This window comes from Armigeres subalbatus, chromosome 1 (genome assembly GCF_024139115.2).
Source record: "Armigeres subalbatus isolate Guangzhou_Male chromosome 1, GZ_Asu_2, whole genome shotgun sequence".
In the NCBI taxonomy this organism is placed as follows: Eukaryota; Metazoa; Arthropoda; class Insecta; order Diptera; family Culicidae; genus Armigeres; species Armigeres subalbatus.
The window spans coordinates 312,018,188-312,041,807 of NC_085139.1; the positions used below are offsets into that span (position 1 = coordinate 312,018,188).

The 23,620-nt window shown below is 40.3% G+C and overlaps 1 protein-coding gene across 1 annotated transcript in view; it reads left to right on the forward strand.

The window, feature by feature from the left end:
• The window catches only part of LOC134207928 (protein artichoke), a 203,634-nt gene that overhangs the window by 157,038 nt on the left and 22,976 nt on the right, over positions 1-23,620 (forward strand). The window contains exons 4-6 of the mRNA XM_062684005.1: positions 12,474-13,160; positions 13,402-15,709; positions 16,339-16,622. Coding sequence (XP_062539989.1) covers positions 12,474-13,160; positions 13,402-15,709; positions 16,339-16,622 — 3,279 coding nt within the window. The remainder of the gene's footprint in view (positions 1-12,473; positions 13,161-13,401; positions 15,710-16,338; positions 16,623-23,620) is intronic.

Sequence of the window (23,620 nt, forward strand, 5' to 3'; positions counted from 1 at the left end):
GCGATCGTTCTGCTGTCCGAAACATGAGAGATCACGCACTGAATTGATTAATTTTATTACCGGCCGCGCAATGCAGAACACAATAATTCGGTCGACCGCGCGATCGTTCTGCTGTCCGAAACATGAGAGATCACGCACTGAACTGATTATTTTATTACCGGCCGCGCAATGCAGAACACAATAACTCGGTCGACCGCACGATCGTTCTGCTGTCCGAAACACGATAGATCACGCACTGAATTGATTAATTTTATTACCGGCCGCGCAATGCAGAACACAATAATTCGGCCGACCGCGCGATCGTTCGGCTGTCCGAAACATGAGATATCACGCACTGACTGATTAATTTTATTACCGGCCGCGCAATGCAGAACACAATAATTCGGTCGACCGCGCGATCGTTCTGCTGTCCGAAACATGAGAGATCACGCACTGAATTGATTAATTTTATTACCGGCCGCGCAATGCAGAACACAATAATTCGGTCGACCGCGCGATCGTTCTGCTGTCCGAAACATGAGAGATCACGCACTGAACTGATTAATTTTATTACCGGCCGCGCAATGCAGAACACAATAATTCGGTCGACCGCTCGATCGTTCTGCTGTCCGAAACATGAGAGATCACGCACTGAACTGATTATTTTATTACCGGCCGCGCAATGCAGAACACAATAATTCGGTCGACCGCGCGATCGTTCTGCTGTCCGAAACATGAGAGATCACGCACTGAATTGATTAATTTTATTACCGGCCGCGCAATGCAGATCACAATAATTCGGTCGACCGCGCGATCGTTCTGCTGTCCGAAACATGAGAGATCACGCACTGAACTGATTAATTTTATTACCGGCCGCGCAATGCAGAACACAATAATTCGGTCGACCGCGCGATCGTTCTGCTGTCCGAAACATGAGAGATCACGCACTGAATTGATTAATTTTATTACCGGCCGCGCAATGCAGAACACAATAATTCGGTCGACCGCGCGATCGTTCTGCTGTCCGAAACATGAGAGATCACGCACTGAACTGATTATTTTATTACCGGCCGCGCAATGCAGAACACAATAACTCGGTCGACCGCACGATCGTTCTGCTGTCCGAAACACGATAGATCACGCACTGAATTGATTAATTTTATTACCGGCCGCGCAATGCAGAACACAATAATTCGGCCGACCGCGCGATCGTTCGGCTGTCCGAAACATGAGATATCACGCACTGACTGATTAATTTTATTACCGGCCGCGCAATGCAGAACACAATAATTCGGTCGACCGCGCGATCGTTCTGCTGTCCGAAACATGAGAGATCACGCACTGAACTGATTAATTTTATTACCGGCCGCGCAATGCAGAACACAATAATTCGGTCGACCGCGCGATCGTTCTGCTTAATTTTATTGCCGGCCGCGCAATGCAGAACACAATAATTCGGTCGACCGCGCGATCGTTCTGCTGTCCGAAACATGAGAGATCACGCACTGAACTGATTAATTTTATTACCGGCCGCGCAATGCAGAACACAATAATTCGGTCGACCGCTCGATCGTTCTGCTGTCCGAAACATGAGAGATCACGCACTGAACTGATTATTTTATTACCGGCCGCGCAATGCAGAACACAATAATTCGGTCGACCGCACGATCGTTCTGCTGTCCGAAACACGAGAGATCACGCACTGAACTGATTAATTTTATTACCGGCCGCGCAATGCAGAACACAATAATTCGGCCGACCGCTCGATCGTTCTGCTGTCCGAAACATGAGAGATCACGCACTGAACTGATTATTTTATTACCGGCCGCGCAATGCAGAACACAATAACTCGGTCGACCGCACGATCGTTCTGCTGTCCGAAACACGATAGATCACGCACTGAATTGATTTATTTTATTACCGGCCGCGCAATGCAGAACACAATAATTCGGCCGACCGCGCGATCGTTCGGCTGTCCGAAACATGAGATATCACGCACTGACTGATTAATTTTATTACCGGCCGCGCAATGCAGAACACAATAATTCGGTCGACCGCTCGATCGTTCTGCTGTCCGAAACACGATAGATCACGCACTGAATTGATTAATTTTATTACCGGCCGCGCAATGCAGAACACAATAATTCGGCCGACCGCGCGATCGTTCGGCTGTCCGAAACATGAGAGATCACGCACTGAATTGATTAATTTTATTACCGGCCGCGCAATGCAGAACACAATAATTCGGCCGACCGCGCGATCGTTCGGCTGTCCGAAACATGAGATATCACGCACTGACTGATTAATTTTATTACCGGCCGCGCAATGCAGAACACAATAATTCGGCCGACCGCTCGATCGTTCTGCTGTCCGAAACATGAGAGATCACGCACTGAACTGATTATTTTATTACCGGTCGCGCAATGCAGAACACAATAACTCGGTCGACCGCACGATCGTTCTGCTGTCCGAAACATGAGAGATCACGCACTGAACTCGGTTGAACACTTTCTTATATTCGACAAAAAAAAAAAAAAAAAAAAAAACTTCCGGCTCAGTTTCTACGATGAAGCATTGGGCAACATGTTCCATGTGAGTCGGATAAACTGCTCCGGTAGATTTTGAGCGCGGACAATGACAATAGACGTCTAAATAGTATAAAAAATGGCTAAATAATTTGATTCTGATAAGAAAATGACAAAAATTACTTTATACTATTACGATGTTATTCAGCATGAGACCTCTCTGACTATGAACGTAATTCCCTCTGATTCAGTTGCAACAGCGTCTTCTTGGACGACATGTTCCGTGTACGGCTGGCAAACTGCTTCGAAAGGAATTATCCTACTGTATCATCAAAGGCCTGGTGCAGAGGTTTCTACTCTATTCAGAGTCCCGCCAGAAAACCAAAAAAAAAAAAAAAAAAAAAAAAATATCCTCCTATGCAAAATTTGATCTAAATCGGAAATGATTTAGGGGTGCTCAAAATCAATCAAAACTTTTTTTTTCTCACGTGTGGGAAATATTTTTTTGTTTTTTGATGCCAAAGAACTCAAAATGAAAAAATCATGGGTAAAAATTTCAAAACTGATGCATTTTAGGCACCCTTAAATCATGTCCGATTGAGCTCAAATTTTGCATGGGGTCATATTTTGGGGTAATGAAACATGAGCAATGTCGTTTTTTGAAATTCGATGATTTTGTCCCATACATTCCATTGGCACCCTAATAACCATCTTCTTTTTGCATTTGGGCCAACACTGGATTTTACCGCTTCGATAGTCCAAGACACCATGCATGCTTCAGCTTTAGCAAAAAGTAGTGTTAAATATAATTATAGCATTTTTTCATAACAAACCATTGCGGCTATCCAACGATGCCTTGTAAAAGGTTTTTTTTCTCGATCAGCCACTAGCTCTTTCGAGCCTTTGATTTTAAATTATTAAAACAAACAGATCACACGAAAATTCGGCAGCCGTGTTCTTTCCGTGTATTTTGAACTGTAGCACGCAGAGGGGCGACAACGGATTTGTTTCATATGGAGTTTGGCAAGTACCCTCTTATTTGGCGCATAAATTTATACTCCAATGTCAAAATCCTCTTATACTATCTCCTCACTAAATTGTCGTGGTATTTGTAAAAATTAGTATTGTTCACCGTTTTTACAAGAGAGAGTGGTGTCGAAAGCACATATTAAAATAAAGATTGCAACGAACAAAAATACACCAAATCCGTAAAAAACACTACATTTTACTTTATTTCTTACGCGAAATATGCAGATAATTAATTATGTTGATAGAAGAAACTCTGTGCTGAGCAGAAACAGTTGTTTCTTACATTATCCAAACTTTGTGCGTTTCAGAACATTATCACGATTATCACTCACTGCAGTGTTTATTTTTCATAGACTACGGCCCAGTGTAGAATGTAATGCCAATAAGAAGAAGAAGAAGAAGAAGAACAGTTCCCCGAAAACCAGTAGCCCAAATTCCTCAAAAAAAGCAAGTTCTCGGCAATAACATTTCCCCGGAAATAAAATTTCTCCAATGGTTACTCCTTCATCGGAATCATTGTTTGCCCAGTGAAAAGTAATAATTAGTGTGTTTCCTTCTGGATGGTGGATGTGGTCGCTTCCTTAAAAGAAGGCGTTCGCCCGGTATAAGGTATCGGTGGATGTTTTTCCTTTTTCAGAAATAGACGTTTGCCCGGAATAAGTCGATTGTGGGTTTGATCCCTTCTTCAAAATCAGTCAATGTTTCCAAAAGTGAAATCTACCTTCTTTTAATCAAATGATGAAGTATCAAAGAGAAAACACAATTACCTGTTGACAAATTGGTTTTATTATAATAAAAATAAATATTTAAATAAAATAAAATCGAAAAATTGCTCCGATTTGTTAAAGAAAATTTTAAAAATCTTCAATTGTTGCTGCCCTGCCAAGTAAAACCTATAATGCGGCACTTCAAACTTAATGATTTCAAAAGTTGCTGTATTCTATGATAGTTTTGTATTTCCTAGACCGTATTTGTACCGCTTGGAACCGGTAAATTAATTTGCCGAGTAACGATTTAAGGGTCAATTTTCAGAAGAAGTTGAGCCGGTACTGGGTTAATCCTTTTACCAGTTCCAATCGGTTCAAATTTAACTCAAGAAGTACAAAAATACCATATAATGCCATAACTTTTGAAATCATGAAGTTTGATGTGCCGCATGATGGGTTTTACTCATTTATCAAGATTTGCCTTTGAACCGGTACTCGGTAAATCCGTTTACCAGTTCCAATTGGTTCAACTGCGGCCCAGAAAGTACAAAACTACCATAGAATGCGATAATTTTAAAAATAATGAAGTTCGATTTGCCGCAGATGGATTTTACTTACTTCTCAAGATTGGCCCTTGAACCGGTACTCGGTTAATCCGTTTACCGGTTTCGATTGGTTCAAATACGGTCCAGGACGTCCGAAACTATCATAGAATGCCATAACCTTTGAAATCATAAAGTTTGATGTGCTGCATGGTGTGTTTTACTCACTTCTCAATATTAAATTTGAAACCGGTACTAGGTAAATCTGTCCACCGGTTTCAATCGGTTCAAGTACGGTCCATGAAGTACAAAACTATCATAGAATGCCATAACTTTTGAAATCATGAAGTTAGATGTGCCGCATGATGGGTTTTACTTATTTCCCAAGATTGACCTTTGAACTGGTACTAGGTAAATATGTCGACCGGTTCCAATCGGTTCAAATACGGTCCAAGAAGTACACAAGTACCATAAAATGCCATAACTTTTGAAATCATGATGTTTGATGTGTCGCATGATGGGGTTTATTTATTTTTCAAAACTTACCCTTGAATCGATTGTCGGTAAATTCGATTACCGGTTCCAATCGGTTTAAATATGACCCATGAAGTACAAAACTACCATATATTGCCGTTTCCAATCAAAATATCTAAAATAATCATTTCCGAAGAATGTGTTCTGAGAACTGGGCAAAATCTAACACCCAATTTAATTCCGGAATAACTCCGGAACCAAGTGTCCAATCCTTGAAACTCATGAAACTTCTACAACTTGAATAAATTCTGCCTCTTTTGGTGAAAATTGCGATAGAAAATGTTTAAAGACAAAAAAGTTACAGTCAAAAAGATTTTTTTTTGCAATTCCAGATCACAATATCAGGTTTACAGTTCGTCTTTGAGTTTTTTTTAAATCTTTATTTAAGTGATTGTTTAATTTTAAAATTAAGTTCATCACTGTTCGTTAGGGTGGCTCAAATTAGTATGGGAAAAACTTTTTTAAATTTTTTTGATAGGCCGCCCTCTTATTCGGTTCTATTTGATGCCCTAATGCTCTGGACAAAATTTCAGCCAAATCGGCCAACGTTTGGGCGGTGCTAAACTCGTTGGAAGTTTATATGCAAAAATGTATGCAGGAACATCCAAAAACAGTAAATTGCAGCTGGACTACACAACTTACCATGAAGAACTATGATACTCATTCAGATCTTGGGGAATTTAATACAGAATGTTATGCAGAAAACCGCGAGAAGATTAGAGTTTGCCCGGCTAAGTTATTAGCATTTCTCTGAAGTGGGGTTTGAGCAAATTTCGTTTCTTTTACCTTTGAAAAGAAATAAATTCACCCCTACAACATTCCAGTAAAATGCTCATATCTTTGCGTAATAAACTCTAATCTTCTCGCGGTTTTCAGCATAATATTCTGTATTTAATTCTACAAAAACTGAATGAGTATTATGGTTCTGGATCGTAAATTGTGCCATCCAACTACAAATCACTGTTTTTGGATGTTTCTGCATACATTTTTCCATATAAACTTATAACGAGTTTAGCACCGCCTAAACGTTGACCGATTTGGCTGAAATTTTGTCCAGAGCATCAGGGCATCAAATAGAACCAAATAAGAGGGCGGCCCATCAAAAAAATTGAAAAAGTGTTTTTTGAGCCACCCTACTGTTCGTCTTTGAATTATAAAACGGCCTACTTTTCCAACGAAATGGGTGCTTTAATGAACATTATGCAACTTGAATGGGTTGCATAAAATCCATTATAGCACTCATTTGGGTGCTGAAATGAAAAACCAACTTCAGAACAGTATCTACATAACAACATTTTGCTGATCAAGCTTGGGTGATTGTCCAAATAGTGTATTCTCTGCGTTGCGTAATAAATGAAATAGTTTGATGCCCATGACATCAGAACTTTCCAAAGACAAGTTCATCTATCGCTTCAAGGTTTGTTGACCTATGCAATGTGGCACGATAGCATGGAATATGATTGTTCTCTACAGCAACATGATTTATTGGTAAAAATGATCATGTGGAGTAAATCAGTTTGAACCGTTTTGCTACAAATTTACCATACTGAAGCAGTGTGATGATGATCTGTGTGATGAGGATCTTTGTTTGTGTCGAAAGCAGTTTAGATGAAGGTAGTGTTACGTTTTCGTTTACGTTGATGACCTGATTGTAGCAAGCGAGGATGGCCGGATCAGCAACGCTCAAATGAAAATCAGTTGCCTTGCCTTGGGGATGTTCGATCAATTATCTCTATTGTCCGACCGAAGATATGCTGTTCGACCTGCTGACTAAACCACTCTCTTGAGTTCTTGAGAAACTACGGATGCAGTGTGGGCTAGAAGAGCAACTATTGCTCGAATGTCAGTTCATGTTTAAGTAGCCCTAATAAAATTACTTCGTATCAAACCACAGCTGAAGACAGACGTGTTTTTATTACTATCTTCCTTTGAGAACCAAAACCGACTACTGTCGGAATACTGGGCGCTACGAATACCTCTCGGGGCTTCCCGGTTCATCCGTTTGGGAAGATAACAATTATTTAAAATGCGAGCTGATTAAGCCGTAACATCCCTTCTTATCCGAACTTTTGGTTTCTTGGGCGGGCACAACAACCCGGGCAATAAGTTTTCCAAATCCATGCAAACTCGACCCTTCAAGGGACTTATGCTGATAAAAGCACCTCATCCCCCTTGGAGGCCAAAACTCTGATCCTCACGATGGTATCTTTCCCTTGGAGTTACCAATACGGTGGCCACCTTGCGTCTACCCTCAACCAGCTCAGATCATGACCAGCTCAGCTCCAGTGGTACATAAACAGCTATTGGAATATCTTGCTTAACCTCGAGCTGTTGATTTACAATAGTCCAATCACCTCGTACTCATGTGAGAAGTGTCTTCCAACCGTTTTTGGATGCAACACTAAGTTCGATTTTATCAATGCACAGTGTTTTATTTCGTCGTTTTCACGATCGAAATTCAAAAACTCGAAAAGTGTTGATTTTTGATATAGGGTTCATTCACAGAAGTTTCAAGATATTTAGGAGCGCATCTTTCGATAAAAACAGTTTGATGATTAATCCCCCTAAAAGTGAGTTGAGAAAATTATTTTTCCACCAGAATGAGATAGACACATAGTGTCTTCCGCAAAGTTGTAGGAAATTGTTATACGAGCAACTTTGCTGAACATGTCGAGTCTCTATCTCTTATATATAACAAACTTAAGATGATTTATGTATTTAATCATATTTTTCATTCCAACTCTTTCCAATGATTTTTCCCATTTTCCGTCTCTTTTACAAAGTTGTTAAGCAAGCAAAATAACATGTTTTTGCCTTTCTTTTATCGTTGTTCATTATCTATTGAGAGCGACTTCTGCAAATCCTGTTCATGATTATAAGGCGGGAAGGCAGGGTGAATGTGCGGAAAATTGGTGGAAAGGTTCTCAGTCATGTTTTGTGAACAGACGAAGGGGGTAAAATTTGTAAAGAGAGGGAGGCGAGTCAAAAGAAACGGTAAAGGGTGGGTGTTAAAATTTGCACCGACAAAATCTTATGCGGAAAGTTAGTCGATAATTTTGTTGGTGTTTTGGAGGTAAGAAATGAACTTGGTGGTCATTTGGCTACCGCTTCTGCTTCATACGCAGGGATCGTGGGTTCAATCCCAGGCCCGTGCCATTCTTCTACTTTGTATCTTTCCCTATATTACTTATCATGTTGTAACAATTACTAGAACTGGAAAGGGAGTCTATACCATTTCCATCTTCTACTATATCTTCAACATACTATTCTAACATTATCCATGACGAATGTCTACCACAGAACCCTAACCCTAATTCCAATAAAATAAAAATTCCACATGAATTCGTGGCAAAAGTGCAGAAGTATGCTTTGCTTGCAGTGGGTGAGTGACTGCATCATCATTGCCTCCCCATCCACGATGACTGTAAGGACGTGACCGGCGCTGTAATTGACCATTGAAAAGTTTAGAGCTCTCGGGCTGTGGATATTAAGAGGACCCATATACGCTCCGACATGCTGTACAACTTTGAATCCGCCCCCAGGAAATTTGGTACGACTGTTGGACAGTACAACTTGCCCACAGACGGTCTGACTTTACTACGACCGAACCAAATTTTCTGGGGGTGGAGTCAAAGTTGTATAACATGTCGGAGCGTGTATGGGGCCCCTGAAGTTGGAAAACAACTCTCATGCTGCTGTTTCGGGCAATCAAGGAATAGCACAAGTTTGGTTGGTGTTTCGGAGGTAAGAGGTTTTTTCATCGCTGCCCGGGAAAGGGCTGTTTGGCCGAATACCATTTGGCCAAATACCTTTTGGTCGAAGGCCACTATGCCGAAAGTTATTTGGCCGAATATACCATTTAGCCGAAAGTCATGCGGCCGAATAAGTTATTTGGCTGAATAGGACATTTGGCTGAATAGGACATTTGGCTGAATAGGACATTTGGCCGAATAGGACATTTGGCGGAATAGGACATTTGGCTGAATAGGACATTTGGCGGAATAGGACATTTGGCCGAATAGGACATTTGGCCGAATAGGACATTTGGCCGAATAGGACATTTGGCCGAATAGGACATTTGGCCGAATAGTACACTTAGCCGAAAAGAACATTTGACCGAATGTAACAGTTAGCCGAATAGGTCATTTGATCGAGAAGGACATTTGGCCGAATGGGTCATTCGGAAAGTGATGAACGAGGCGTGAAAAGTGAGACGTCTCATTTCTTTTTACTTATTTCACACTTCTCACTGTAAAAAGTGGGTAGTGGAAAGTGAGAAAAGAGACGTCTCACTACTCACTTCTCATTTTTCACGTCTCTCTGTAAAAAGTTAGAAACGCGAAGCGAGTAGTGAGACGTCTCTCATACTTACTTAGCACATCTCACTTTTTACAGAGAGAATATAATATAATATAATATAATATAATATAATATAATATAATATAATATAATATAATATAATATAATATAATATAACATAATATAATATAATATGATATAATATAATATTATATTATATTATATAATAAATAAAAGAATATAATAAAAATGAGAAGTGAGACGTCTTACTACTTACTTTTCACAGTGAGAAATGAGACGTCTCACTTCTCACTAGTTATTTCTCACTTTTCACTGTAAAAAGTGAGAAGCGCTATGTGAGTAGTGAGACGTTCCACTACTCATTTCTCACTTCTGTTTTTTTACAATGAGAATTGAGAAAGAAAGAGTGATAAGTGAGACGTCTCACTTTTCAATCCTCATTTCCCACTTCTCACTGTGAAAAATTAGAAGTGAGAAGTGAGTAATGAGACGTCTCACTTCTCTCTTCGCTCATCTCACTTTTCATTGTTAGAAGTGGGAAATCAGTGAGACGTCTTACTTTTTAAACCTAATTTCTCACATTTCAAATGACCTATTCGGACAAAATGTCCTGCTCGGCCAAATGACATGTTCGGTCAAGTGATCTGTTCGGCCAAAAAACCTGTTCCGCCAAATGTCTTATTCGGCGTAACTCTTAGTAAAAATCAGTTGAAAATTCCTCCTCCATGAAAGAACTAGCGCCATCTGTTGCACAATTAACTCGAATCAATGGGGTTTTACGTCTCTTTTCTAAAATCAACGCCTTAGTCATGCACTTCTAAAGCGATACAACGCGTACATGCAAAGCTTTGAGCATTGCCAGTCATTATCCATGGTGATTCCTCGATGGTGTTTATTTATTTCAAGGCTACCATCGATATGTTGCGAATTATAAAAAAAAATATTTATAATACTTTTAGTGGAACGACATAAAGCAGCTCCGCTCACATAACTCCACAGCTTAGAAAACAACATCGCCTGGACTTCATCCCCATGATTTCACATGGGACGAGATTTTAGATTATTCGTACCAATCAATATGTCGTGCATCCTATACTTTTGAACACAGGGCAAAATCCGTTAACTTTTTGCCTTTCTCGTACAACAAAGTTGTACCGAAAGGCTATCATTTCACTCCGAAAACGAACTTTTTATAGAAGCATCGGAGACCCATAGTGTTATATACCAATCGACTCAGCTCGATGAACTGAACACATGTCTGTCTGTCCGTGTGTATGTGTGTGTGTATGTGTGTGTGTATGTGTGTGCACAAAACCTAAGAAAAACATTAGCCAACTTTTCATATAGTAATTTTTGACCGATTTTCTCGCAACAAGTTTTATTCGATAGGGGACAAAGCCTTGTTGATCACTATTGAATTTCATAACGATCGACCGCTGCGTTTGAAAGTTATGAAGAAAATGGTACATATTACCATATAAGCCTCACATAAGGTTGGTGTCTTGACTAAAGGCGAGAAAGGCAGCATCACTACTCGGTGAATTAAAATGGGTTTTTTTTGTAATATTTAGCTTGTCAAAGAATAGCCACAAATGACATTAGTTTGTTTGTTGATTCCGCCTCTCCGAGAAACGCATGCTATGATCGCTATGATGTAACGTGAAGCGTCGCTTTGGATGTTTGATTTTTCGCGCGTCAAATGCTAGAGTTGATATTGCTAACCTAATATATTGGCCTAACAGGCGGAATCACGCAAAAATAGTCATGATCGATGAATAAAAATGTTACGTGTTAAGTGTTACGCCTGTTTGCCTATGACCAAATGTTCTGTTCAGCCAAATGTCATATTCGGTCGAATGTCCTGTTCGCCCAAATGTTCTATTCGGCCAAATGACTTTTTCGGCCAAATACCTTATTCGGCCAAATGTCCTGTTCGACCAATTGTCCTATTCGGCGAAATTTCCTATTCGGCCAAATGTCCTGTTTGACCAAATGTCCTATTCGGCAAAATGTCATATTCGGCCAAATGTCATATTCGACCAAATGTCCTAATCGGCCAAATTTCTTATTCGGTCAATTGTCCTATTTGGCCAAATGTCACATTTGGATAAATGTCATATTTGGCCAAATGTCATATTTGGCCAAATGCCCTATTCGGCCAAATGTCCTATTCGGCCAAATGTCCTGTTCAGCAAAATGTCCTATTCGGCCGAATATCCTGTTTGGCCAAATGACTCGAGTCGAGTCAACTGAAATATGTATCTGTAAAGGTACAATCAAGTAGTGGAATTAAATGGGATGGAACAAACTCGTCTTATGACAAGTGATGTCCCGATAGTTTTCTCCTTAGATTTGCCAGATAGAGAGCAGCTGCATTAACTCATGTTTCTGGAGCTCCTGCTCTGCAATGCTTTCGTGTGGGCGTATTCTGAAAGGCAACGTATGATTATAATTACTGTCCTGAGCATCGCAAGTGGAGTACTCACACGTCACACCCATTCTAATGTAAGAGAAGATTGACTACTTGGAACTTTCCAGCTTAAAGCAAATAACTTTAATGCCCACGTGATTGCCTGCCCAGATGATTCGAAAATCACGGGGAAACGCACATTAAAAATACAAGCGATTGCGTCGAAGGGTTGAAGCTCTCACTAACTCGCGTCACGGCAATAGAGATACCTAACTTCGTTGTACATGGTTTAGTTGATGTAAATTAAACAGTTAATAATAAATAATATTGGTCTTAAAGTATCTGACGCTAATTTGATTGCAAAACCGTTTCTACCTATCTATCTATCAGATGAAATTGCTCACATTGTCACATCTTCCTTCAACAGGTGCCCACGAAAGCGCTCGCCGGCATGAAGAAGCTAATGGTGCTCGATTTCGAACAGAATGAAGTAGCCACCATCGAGGAGTACGCCTTCTACGGGCTGCATCTGGTCAAGCTAAACATGAAAGGTAACCGTCTGGAGCGAATTCCGGAAACCGGCCTCGTCGGGCTGGAGGATTCCCTCGCCGAGCTGGACATCTCCGAGAATCGGCTGAAGCAGTTCCCTACGTCGGCGTTGAAGCGACTGGAAAACCTCCGTTCGGTACGTCTCTCGATGAACGAGATCAACTCGCTCGAGCAGGACGACAGCTACACGCGGTTCGGGTCGTTGGTGTTCCTCGATCTGAGCCTGAACAACTTCGTCGAACTGTACAGCGACGTGTTTGGGGCGTTTCCGTACGTGAAGACGCTGTCGTTGTATAACAACTTTATCGAACTGGTGCACCGGGACAGCTTTGTGTCGCTGAAGGAGCTGCAGTCGCTGGACTTAAGCCACAACCGGATCGTGTTCGTGGACGCGGAAGTCTTTGCGGCCAATCGGAAGCTACATACGGTGGACCTGAGCCACAATCACATACACTACGTTAGCGGAGTGTTCGCCAATCTGCCTCTGTTGAGGGAGATATTTTTGAGTGAGAATAATATCCTGGAACTGACGGATGATTGTTTTAGTAATTCTAGTAGTATTAAGGTAAGTCCGTTGTAAATTTGGGCATTTTTTTCGAATAGTATAAGTTTTAAAATCAAGTTGGTCAAAGGAAATAAGAAAAATTAATAAAACAATTGTAATTGGCATTCTTCACGTTATGAATATCATTCTTCGTTTCTATTCACACAAATTGGGTCTGATTACCGCTTCCAATCCTGAATCCAAATTGGTTTACTCATGCGTTCGTTGTGTCTTTCCATCTCCCATCTCCCCAAACACGCAGGTTATTTATTTAGAGAATAATTCAATTCAACGGCTCGACGCAGAGGCGCTGTCGAGCTTATCTAACCTGGAGCAGCTGTATCTGAGCGGTAACCACATTCGGCGTGTTCCGATGGGATTCTTCGAAACGACAGCCAAGCTGCAGTCACTGAGCTTGGATAATAATTTGATCAGTGAGCTGGATGTGCGGGTCTTTCGGCGGTTGCTCAATCTGCGTGAGATTCGCCTGAACGGCAATCAGCTACGGTTGATCCAGGAGCAGCTGTTCGGAGCATTGGGTGCTTTAATGGAGCTACATCTGCAAAATAATGCTATTAGGGTGATTGAAAGGAACGCTTTCAAAAATTGCCAGCTGCTTCAATACATCAATTTGCAGATGAATGCGTTGGACGAGATTGACATAATTTTCTCCTATACCACGGAAACGTCGGCCAACCATCTGCAACAGCCCTTGACGGCACGGGGGAAGATAATTACGACGAAAACCGGTATAAGTGATCCATCAATGTTTGGTGAATCGGATTCCGAAGCATCATCGGCGTTGATCTCGATTCAGCTTAATTCCAACGCCATCAAATATCTCCACGGCCACTCGTTTCAGGGTCAGAGCAGTGTACAAACCATATGGCTAGAAAACAACCTACTGAAGAGTTTGGATAAGATCCTGTTTACGGATTTGGTTCAGTTGGAGAGGCTATATCTGAGGAACAACACTCTATCCAGCATAGAATCCAATGCGTTCAACTCGCTTCGAAGGCTGCGGTATTTAGATTTAAGTCACAATAGACTATCAAGTTTAAACGAGAAGCTCTTTAAAAACTTGGTGGAGCTAGACGAACTACTATTAAGTGAGAATCAGCTACAGAAATTACCCTCTAATGTTTTTGGGTCGCTACAGAAGCTACGTGTCCTAGATCTTAGTCTGAATCCTTTAGGGATTTTGGAAACTAATGTTTTCCACCAAAACTTTTCCGTCAGTATAATAAATCTGAAAGGCTGTGAACTAACTCGCATCGAATCCGGAGCTTTCAAAGGTCTCCAAAACCTGAACGAGCTAAATCTAGACAACAATAACCTTAAATCCGAAGACATCAAACAAATTGATGCAAGTTCTCTGAGAACTCTACGATTAGCGTCCAACAACTTTACAATCGTTCGAGAAAACACGTTGGAGCGATTACCCTCTCTGCAAGCACTCGTCCTCGTGAATTGCTCCATTCGAGATCTTCCCTACTTACTATTCAGTAAAAACAACAATCTTGTAAAGCTGGATCTGAGCCATAACTACCTGAGAACGTTAAAGCGCAACCTCTTCAACAACTTGAACGTCTTCAAAGAGCTCCGCCTACAAAACAACCAAATCAACGACTTCCCCCACATTGCGCTATCCAACGTTTCAACGCTGGAAATCCTAACCCTATCCCGCAACCAGTTGACCAACGTTGACTTCTTCAAACTCCACGGCCTCCCAAATCTTCGTCATCTGGATCTCCAAGCCAACACCATCTCTTCCCTAACTGGATTCAACACGGCCACTCTCCCTCACCTGGATATGATCGACCTCAGCGGGAATCTACTGTTGGCTCTCCCGGAAAACTTCTTCAAACACTCGATCAGTCTTCAACGCATCGATCTGTCCGGCAACCGCTTCAACCAAATCCCGAACGCAGCCCTGTCGGAAGCCTCCCTCGCTCGTCTGGCATGGTTGAACCTCACCGGAAATCCACTGCAACGAATACACCACACCATGTCCTCGGATGCCGACCAGCGCCGTTTCCCGTTCCTCAAAGAACTCCACATCAGCCAAACGAACCTGACCATCCTGACGAGCAAAGACTTCGACATCTACCCAGCGCTGCAGCGGCTCTATCTGGTCCAGAATCGCATCAACCGAGTCTCGCCGGGAGCCTTCGTCGCCCTGTCCAATCTGCAGATCCTCGATCTGAGCGTCAACGAAATCGAAATGCTGCCCAAGGAGCGCCTCCAAGGTCTTCGGCTGCTGGAAATTCTGAACATTTCCAACAACAACATCAAAGAGCTGGACGAGTTCACCGACGACCTGCAGAAGCTGAAAGTGCTGGACATATCGTCCAACCAGCTCGAGCGCATCCAGAAGAACACCCTGCGCCACCTGGTGGCGTTGCAGGAGCTTTATCTGAACGGGAACCGTATCCGGAGCATTTCGTCGGATGCGTTCCGATCGCTGCGAGTGCTGGGTACGTTGGACCTGAGGAAGAATTTTTTCGAGGATGTTCCACTGCGGGCGCTGAAGCCGCTGGAAACGCACCTGAAGCAGCTGCGATTGGAAGGTGAGTTCGTGTTTGTATGTCGGGAATGGAATGTGTGTTTGATTATTAATGTTTTTTGTTACCGTTGGGAACATATTCCGATGAATCACTAAACGAGATGTTGTCGAAACGAACTTCTAGTCATATTCAGGCAAATTTCTGAATTTCTCCACTTGATACTTAGAGAGTCAAAAGGTTTAAAATGTCATTAATGACATTATGCTAATTCAACTTTTTCCTAACCTTCAAACGTAATTGTTATGGTGGGTAAACGAAATCGTTTTTTTCCTTCCTCCAAGTATGCTTGCCTAGCTACCATATTCCAAACGCTCCTAATTATGGTATGAAAATTTGCATTCATCGATTCCGGCAACAGGTCATAAAACCATAACAAGCTTAATAGGAAGCAACCTTTTTCTGCTAAACGGAGCAAATTGTGGATCAATTTCAGTGCCGTTCGATGTCTATTATGCGAAAGCTGGAAATGAATGTGAAGCATTCCCCACTTAGAATTGATTGCGATTGGCAAAAGTTGGCGTGAAAGGGTACACAATTGGGTTCGATCCTGGTCCGCGATAATGATGTTGAACGATTATGATTATGGCATATTTTCCTGTTCTGCTTGTTTCACCCCCTCCAATCATCGCCAGAGAACCATCTGAACTGCTCGTGCGACACGCAGGAACTGTGGGAGTGGCTGAGCGATCACCGAAAATGGACCAGCGAGAACGTGCGCTGCGAACAGCCGGCGGAGGTGCACGGGAAAAATTTGCTGGCCATGGAACCGCTGGAGTTTTGCGACGTTCCCATGATTATGAAGATTGCCATCCAGGACATTCAGCCGTACTCGGTGCTGGTGTCGTGGCAGAGCCGGGAGCACTCCGGTCTGCATGGGTATCACGTGATATTCCACTCGTTGGACACGGTGGAGGATGTAAGTATCGTGGCAAACTTTTTAGATGATGATTGATTCTTTTCGACTGTTTTATGTTTAGTTCATTAGGCGCAAACTTTCCTATATATTAACACGGTTGTCATAATCGATCATGTGAGACCTTCTCCCGTTTTCAATTACCTAATCCTAAACCAATGAATGTTAGCAAAGAAATTTATAAAGCGGTTGTGGTTGTTGTTGCTTCCTTGTAGATGAAAATACGTGTCGCTGAAAATGCGAGGTGGTTTATGGTTATTTTAATTGTGATTCTGAAGTGTTCACAATTTAGTTTATTTAGTTTAGCTTGAAGATTAAAACTAAAATCAATAACTTGAAAACCATACTTGCAGGAACGGTTTGCTCAAATATTCTTAGAGATTCGAAGAAGTCTTGTTATAGAATTTAGAAAGAGTTTCCCATGGAATTTCGATGGAATTTGCGTCGAAAGAAAAACCCGAAAGATGGTTTCGAAGAATTTCGGAAAAATTCCTCATGAAAGTTTGGAAGAACTTTACGTGGCAAATAGGAGCAATTCGTATGGGACTTTGACTGTAGAATTCTCTCAGATGTAGAGAAGAGCAGGTCTTTATAATAAAAACATGAAAAATATTCGCGCTGAGAATTCGGAGAAAGTCTCCTTGGAATGAATTTCATATGAAAATCCAAAAGAATTGTTTGTGGAAATTCGAAGAATCTGCACACTTAAAAAATTTGACCGTACTCGGGTTCCAGTTCCTACCGAACTCGATCGGTTTATCAGTGGGTTCGTACTTTTCATTTCGATGAGACGAAAACAAGCGATTTTTGGGTCGAAGGCGAATTTTTTTTCGGAATTGGTAGTAAAAAACATCTTTCTTCCACTCTTCTTTTCTCTCGAGCGTCCCTACACGCTTAAAATCAATAACACAGAGATATGTTTGCTTCACACAAAACGGACCTAATGCAGAACAACACCTAGATGAGCGACAGTTACACAGCCACAAAAATAGCTCGTGTGGTTTTATTGAAGCTTGCACACTTAAAATAAATCGCAGATTTCTGTGAAATTTCACCGAAATCTCAACAGCAGAATTGTTCGGTAAAAATTTTTACAGATTTTTTGGTGGCTTTGACAGTTGAACAAAGAAAAATACCGCAGAAAATCGGTGAAATAATTACCGAACAAATCTGCTGTTGAGATTTCGGTGAATTGAAGCAAAATTCACCGAAATCTGTGAAATGATTTAAGTGTGTGGATTTCAATATTTTCAACAGTATTTGGTTCCTCATGAAACAAGGAATCTGTACAAACGTTAACATGTTAAAAAGGACCGTTATCACGACCGTACGAGGCATTTTTGTGCCTGTGTAACTGTCGCTCATCTAGGTGTTGTTCTGCATTAGGTCCGTTTTATGTGAAGCAAACACATATCTGTGTTATTGATTTTAAGCGTGTAGAAGATAAGCGTAATTCGTGTCTACTTGAAGAATTTCTTTTTTCGTTTCATCACTTTAACGCCTCACTCACTCGTTTTCGGTAAGTAATTACAAAAATTGTATGACCGCAACGGGACTCGAACCTAGAACATCAACAAAAATTGCGATGGGATGCGGTAACTATGGGCATATCACCACATCGACTGCATGTAGGGATTAGGTTGTTTGTTCCATAAAGGCTACACTTTTTGCACTTGGTAGTGGTACGAAAAGGAAGAAAGGAGTGAGGAAACGAGCAAATCAGCTTTTTAGTTCAGCAGCACTGGTAGTGGGGTAGAAATGGTTATCTCTCATCAGACCTTTTTTCTGTTCCCGCAAACCGATTTCTCGGTGAAAATCAGCGTGAGGGAGCATTTTCTACTCGTGAGATTGAGTGAGAATTACGATCCCTAGTTATCACTAAAGAACAGAACAACTTGTTTAAAAATAAGTCTTTCCGAATGTTTTCAAATTATAATCGTATGATCGGCTTCACCTAAAAACCAATTTGACAGAAATAAACCGATCGGTTCGGTAATATGTAATACATTTTTACCTTTCTCGTACAACAAAGTTGTACCAGAAGGCTATAATTTTACTCCAAAAGTGTGTAGGGTAACGATGGTATTTTGGACATCTGAGGCAAAACAGACACATGATTTCTATTTATTTGACAAACGCTAAGTATAAAAACATGCAAAATATAGCCAAAAGTTCAAAATATATTCAAATGTCCAAAATATATCATTTACCCTATACATATATGTAGCCCATAAATATTTTTTGCCAATCGAGTTTCATATAGAAGGACTTGACAGATTCGAGTGCAACTGGTTTCATTCGACGGAACAAATTTCCTAGTTGGACACTATTGTTTTTGTTTTTCAATAAATCAAGCAGTTTGGCTTATATTTTAATTTTTTAATAAACAAAAACTCTGTATGCTCACACATTGAATCATTAATCATCTAAGCTGTGGCCACGGTGCCCCGGTAGACCGTTATTTTAAAATAAAAATGTCCATCAAAACCAAGTACAGGGCTCGATTCCTATGGTAGTTCTGCACCTCTGGACCAATTTTTAAAAAAATCCCTAGGAGGAGTCTCAAGAAATCTTGATTTGAAGTTTTTAATTAAGAAATTTCAAAAGAATCTGTATTTAAATTCAATAATATCCCTAAAATAACTTCAAAGCTTTCCAAAAAGTGGTCCAAGTTGTTTTCAACCAGTTTGCATTTGTTGCCTCTATTACAATTATAAATTTTTACAACTGATTAATCTCACCAAATAGATTTAGGTATGTTTTTTGTATGGCTTGAAGCCGTCTATCTTCAAGAATACTACCTCTCGTTTAGAACCATTCATGAATTCACGTGCAGGCTGCAGATTCTTTGTTGAATGCCATTCAGATTAAAGTTTGTATTTTTTATTGTATTCACAAATGTATTCGAGCATCAGAAGTAAAGATTGGAGTACGGAAAAAATTGATGAAAAAACCAACAGATTAAAGATTAGTTTAAAGTAGTGTAGTTGTTTAGCATTATATAACAGGTTAGATCTTCGTCAGATGCTGTAACAATTGAATTGACGGAGCTTTATCATATTCTGAAATTTCCCCGCAAAAGGATCATCGGACTGATAATGACTCCAAAGATAGCGGTAAGGAAAAGCTACGATTTTCAAGAGTGAGCTCGGCATATAGAATGAGATCTCGTGAACCAAGGAAAACATCAGGAAAAATGCACATTACAAAGAAACAATTTTACAAGCTTTGTGCATATTCTTTTGGGTTTTCGGTTACGACGAAGATAAAATATTCAATTTTTGAACTTTTAAAAACACTTCAATAAAGAAACAAAATGAACCTTTGCTTATCTCCGTCACTACACATCTAGTTCGGAATTGTTAATACGATTTTAAAGTTGCTCGAGAAGTGCCATGTTGAGTAAATTTATGGGGGAATCAAGTACAGATGAGGCATCAACAAATTGCATAGAGTTCACTAGAATCCCGATCTTTCGGATTACGTCATTACTCTGCTTAAACAATAACAATTTTCTAATTAATATTTCAATCAGCAAGTTCTGAGTGATTAAAAAAAAAAGGTACGCAAGATACAGCTCTTTGAAACTCGAGCATGGTTTTGAGGAAGCAATTGATGGCTTTGCTAGCAGCTGAAAAAAGCCGCAGCTTCCATTCATGTCAAAGTACCATATCTTGAATTATCATGTTTCAGAATTCAGTAGAGGTACCGGAATAGGTTTTGGCTTACACATCAAACATGCTTTTTCTAGTCCGTTGATTAGAACTTTGACGAGATTTGGCCGCAAAGATCGGTTTATAAGTGCTGTGATCGAGTATAACAGCTTGTAACTACTATTATTCTACACGAACTCTGGTCTTACTTCTCTCCTTTATGAACATAAATACTAAATTAAAATTAATTTTTACCTTTTATTGTATTAAACATTGGAAACAACACTTATACTAAACTCGAGCAAGTTAGCCATACAAAAACATACTTAAGTCAGTTTGGTAAGATCAGAGCCGTAGCGTGTGGTTGGCCCCCGCCAAGGGCGCCAGTCTTCAGGGGCGCCAAAATCAATGCTTATATAATAGTATATATATAATATATAATAATTTTATTACTCAGGAATAATCTAATAACTTAATCGACTGTGAGTTAATCTAAAAGTCTAAGGTAAACACATGTAAAAATATTTCTTATTTGCTTGCTTCTCCGGGTTTTCAGGGACTTTCGGAATCGGGTGGTTTGTTAAACAAGAAACAATTCTGAGTTTATCATATTTTAAAAGTTATTTGAAAATTATGAAGTTTGATACCCATATTGTGTGGATGCAAATAGTTGAATTTTTATCCACTAAATATTACGGTCTTTGAGGGACTACCATAACCATAATGTTTAATATACGTGGGAAATAAATTCTGGAGAGAATATTTAGCTTTTCTATTTGAATTCCTTCCAGGAATAACCGACCATAACCGACCGATTTACAAAATTCAGGAAAATCCTTAACTGAAACCAGGAAGTAGTTGTATAAGATTGTGTAGATTTAAGATATATTATTCAGACCTACTTCATGCAGTCCAAATTACCTTTGGTACCTGAAACTTTGCTTTGTTAAATTGTTAGTGGGCATTAATTGATTGGATAAGAATGTTCATTACAGATTATTCTTCTTTTCTTCTAGTAACAATTCTAGATTAGTCCTGGGTTGGATTTTTTTTTATCTTTCTCCTACCGATGGTAATTCCGACCATTTCAGAAAGTTAACTCCTAGTGTGCCGCTGTAAGAATGCTCAAATCAAGCGATTTATTAAATTTGACTGCATTTTACAAGCAAGCACGGTTTGAATTTATTTCGATTTCAAAGAACGATTGAATGTTGCTACGTTTATTTGCATGCTCCAAATATGTGCATGAAAATACATTTAAAATCTCAACATATTTTTATCTGTGTAGGTCAAGTAGTGGTTCCAAACCACTGTCAGACCCATTCCGGAGTTGTTTTTTTCTTGATTCGAATAGATTCGATGGCGATTTCATTCACATTCATGTCTCAAAACCATTGAAAGACTCTCTCCAGCGTTGGACTTTTCTTGATCTGAATAGTTCCAATGGCGATTCCGGTCAACAACCTACTCAAAATAGGAGTTTTTTCCCTAGACTATAGTTGGACTTTCCCCATGTAACCAAAAGTTCCTTTGAGAGTACTTTTTCGCTTAATCAGCTTCACTGTGCTGCTTAAGCGAAAAACGTACTCTTAAAGGAACTTCTGGTTACTTGGGTCTTGACCCATCTACAGTAGCCGTTCGATAACTGCAAAATGTTTACTTTTCAGTTAACGAATGCCGTTCGATAACTGCAACGCATTCTAGACGTCAAACGGTTGTCAATCGGACAGTTATCGAACGTCTACTGTACTAGATCTAGCAAGACATGGGCTCTGGAGAAAAAGCAAACTGCGTTTGTTTATTTACGTAAACATTTCTAGGCATTTTATGAATATTTGGTCGGGGTTCAGCGAAACCGCGCCTTTTTGACTGACTTTCGATATTTTGTTCGTAGAATGAAAACCGAAAGTGATTCATATCAATTCATTTGTACATTTTATGTTGGATATCATCAACTATAGGGTAGAAGAATATATGTGCAAGAAAATGGTTAATTTTGTTTTGGCGATTTGGCTGAACCCCGACCATTCAGCCCCTGAATGTAAATATTGCGCTTTTTTTCTCTTATTTAGAGAAGGGCGCCCAACGATGGTTTCGCCAAGGGCGCTGGCACTTTACGCTACGGCTCTGGGTAAGATAAGTCAGTTGAAAATATTTATAGTTCTAATAACGGCAACGCGTGCTTAGAACCATATTTGGTGTTGTGCAAGAGAACGATGTGTGGCGACGGATGAAACAAGAGCTCGCCCAGCTTTACGCTGAACCCTGTACCCAGAAGGTAGCTAAAGCTAGAAGGGTACGATGGGCAGGGCATATTACAAGAATGCCGGACAACCCTGCAAATCTGCTGGTTACTTCCGACCGGCAGGTACAAGAAGAATTGAAGGACATCTATCTAGGTGGATTAATCAGGGTTGTTGGTGATATTATTGGATTCTTATATGGATTCGTTTGAAATTTCTTAACTTTAAACTTCAAATCAAGATTTCTCGAGATTCGTCCTAGGGATTTTTTAAAAATTGGTCCAGAGGTGCAGAATTACCACAGGAATCGAGCCCTGTACTTGGTTTTGATGGACATTTTTATTTTATAATAACGGTCTACCGGGGCACCGTGGTGGCGCAACCCATTACTCTCACAATTGAGTAATTATAGTAATTATAAAAGCAGCGTACTAGAATTACACGAAAGCTTTTAACCGCCGAAATGTAGGCAACAAGCACTGCATTTTCAACATTAATTCGAATTCATGCTTTTTACGCGGATTTTAGGATTTACGATTTTTCGAAAAAGTCTTGAAAACACGTAAAATTTACAATGATATGGAAATGCTAATATTATCTTCCAAACTTAGACGTACATGTTCATGATAGAACTAAAGGCGAAAGTATGGAATTGATAGTTCCGTTAGGATACGGCAGGCATGAAGAATGTTTTTATAGAAGTCGATTTGAAAGCGAGCGGAGGGCAATATTTGTGATGGCACATATCGCACGACCTTCCTTCTGCCAGACTCCCGTATCAATGGGCTGAGGGAAGATTTTTAATGGAGGTACGATGCTGGGTCATAAGAGCGAAGGCCGTCAGTCCCGAAGGTCATTTGGCCACAGCCGTTAGCCCGAATAAAAAGTGAGAAGAAAGAAGTGAGAAATGAGAAAAAAGGTGTAATATGTGTGGTCAAGCGAGACAGAAGTGAATAGTAAGTGAATCACCACTTATGTTCCACACTATCGTTATCACTAGCTATCCTTTTTCATTTGCCAAAAACTCTTGGCCTGTTTCACTTCCAGTGTTTTGCTGGTCGTTTTTACATGTGATAGTGTGGTAGTAGGTGCAACGATCACCTTT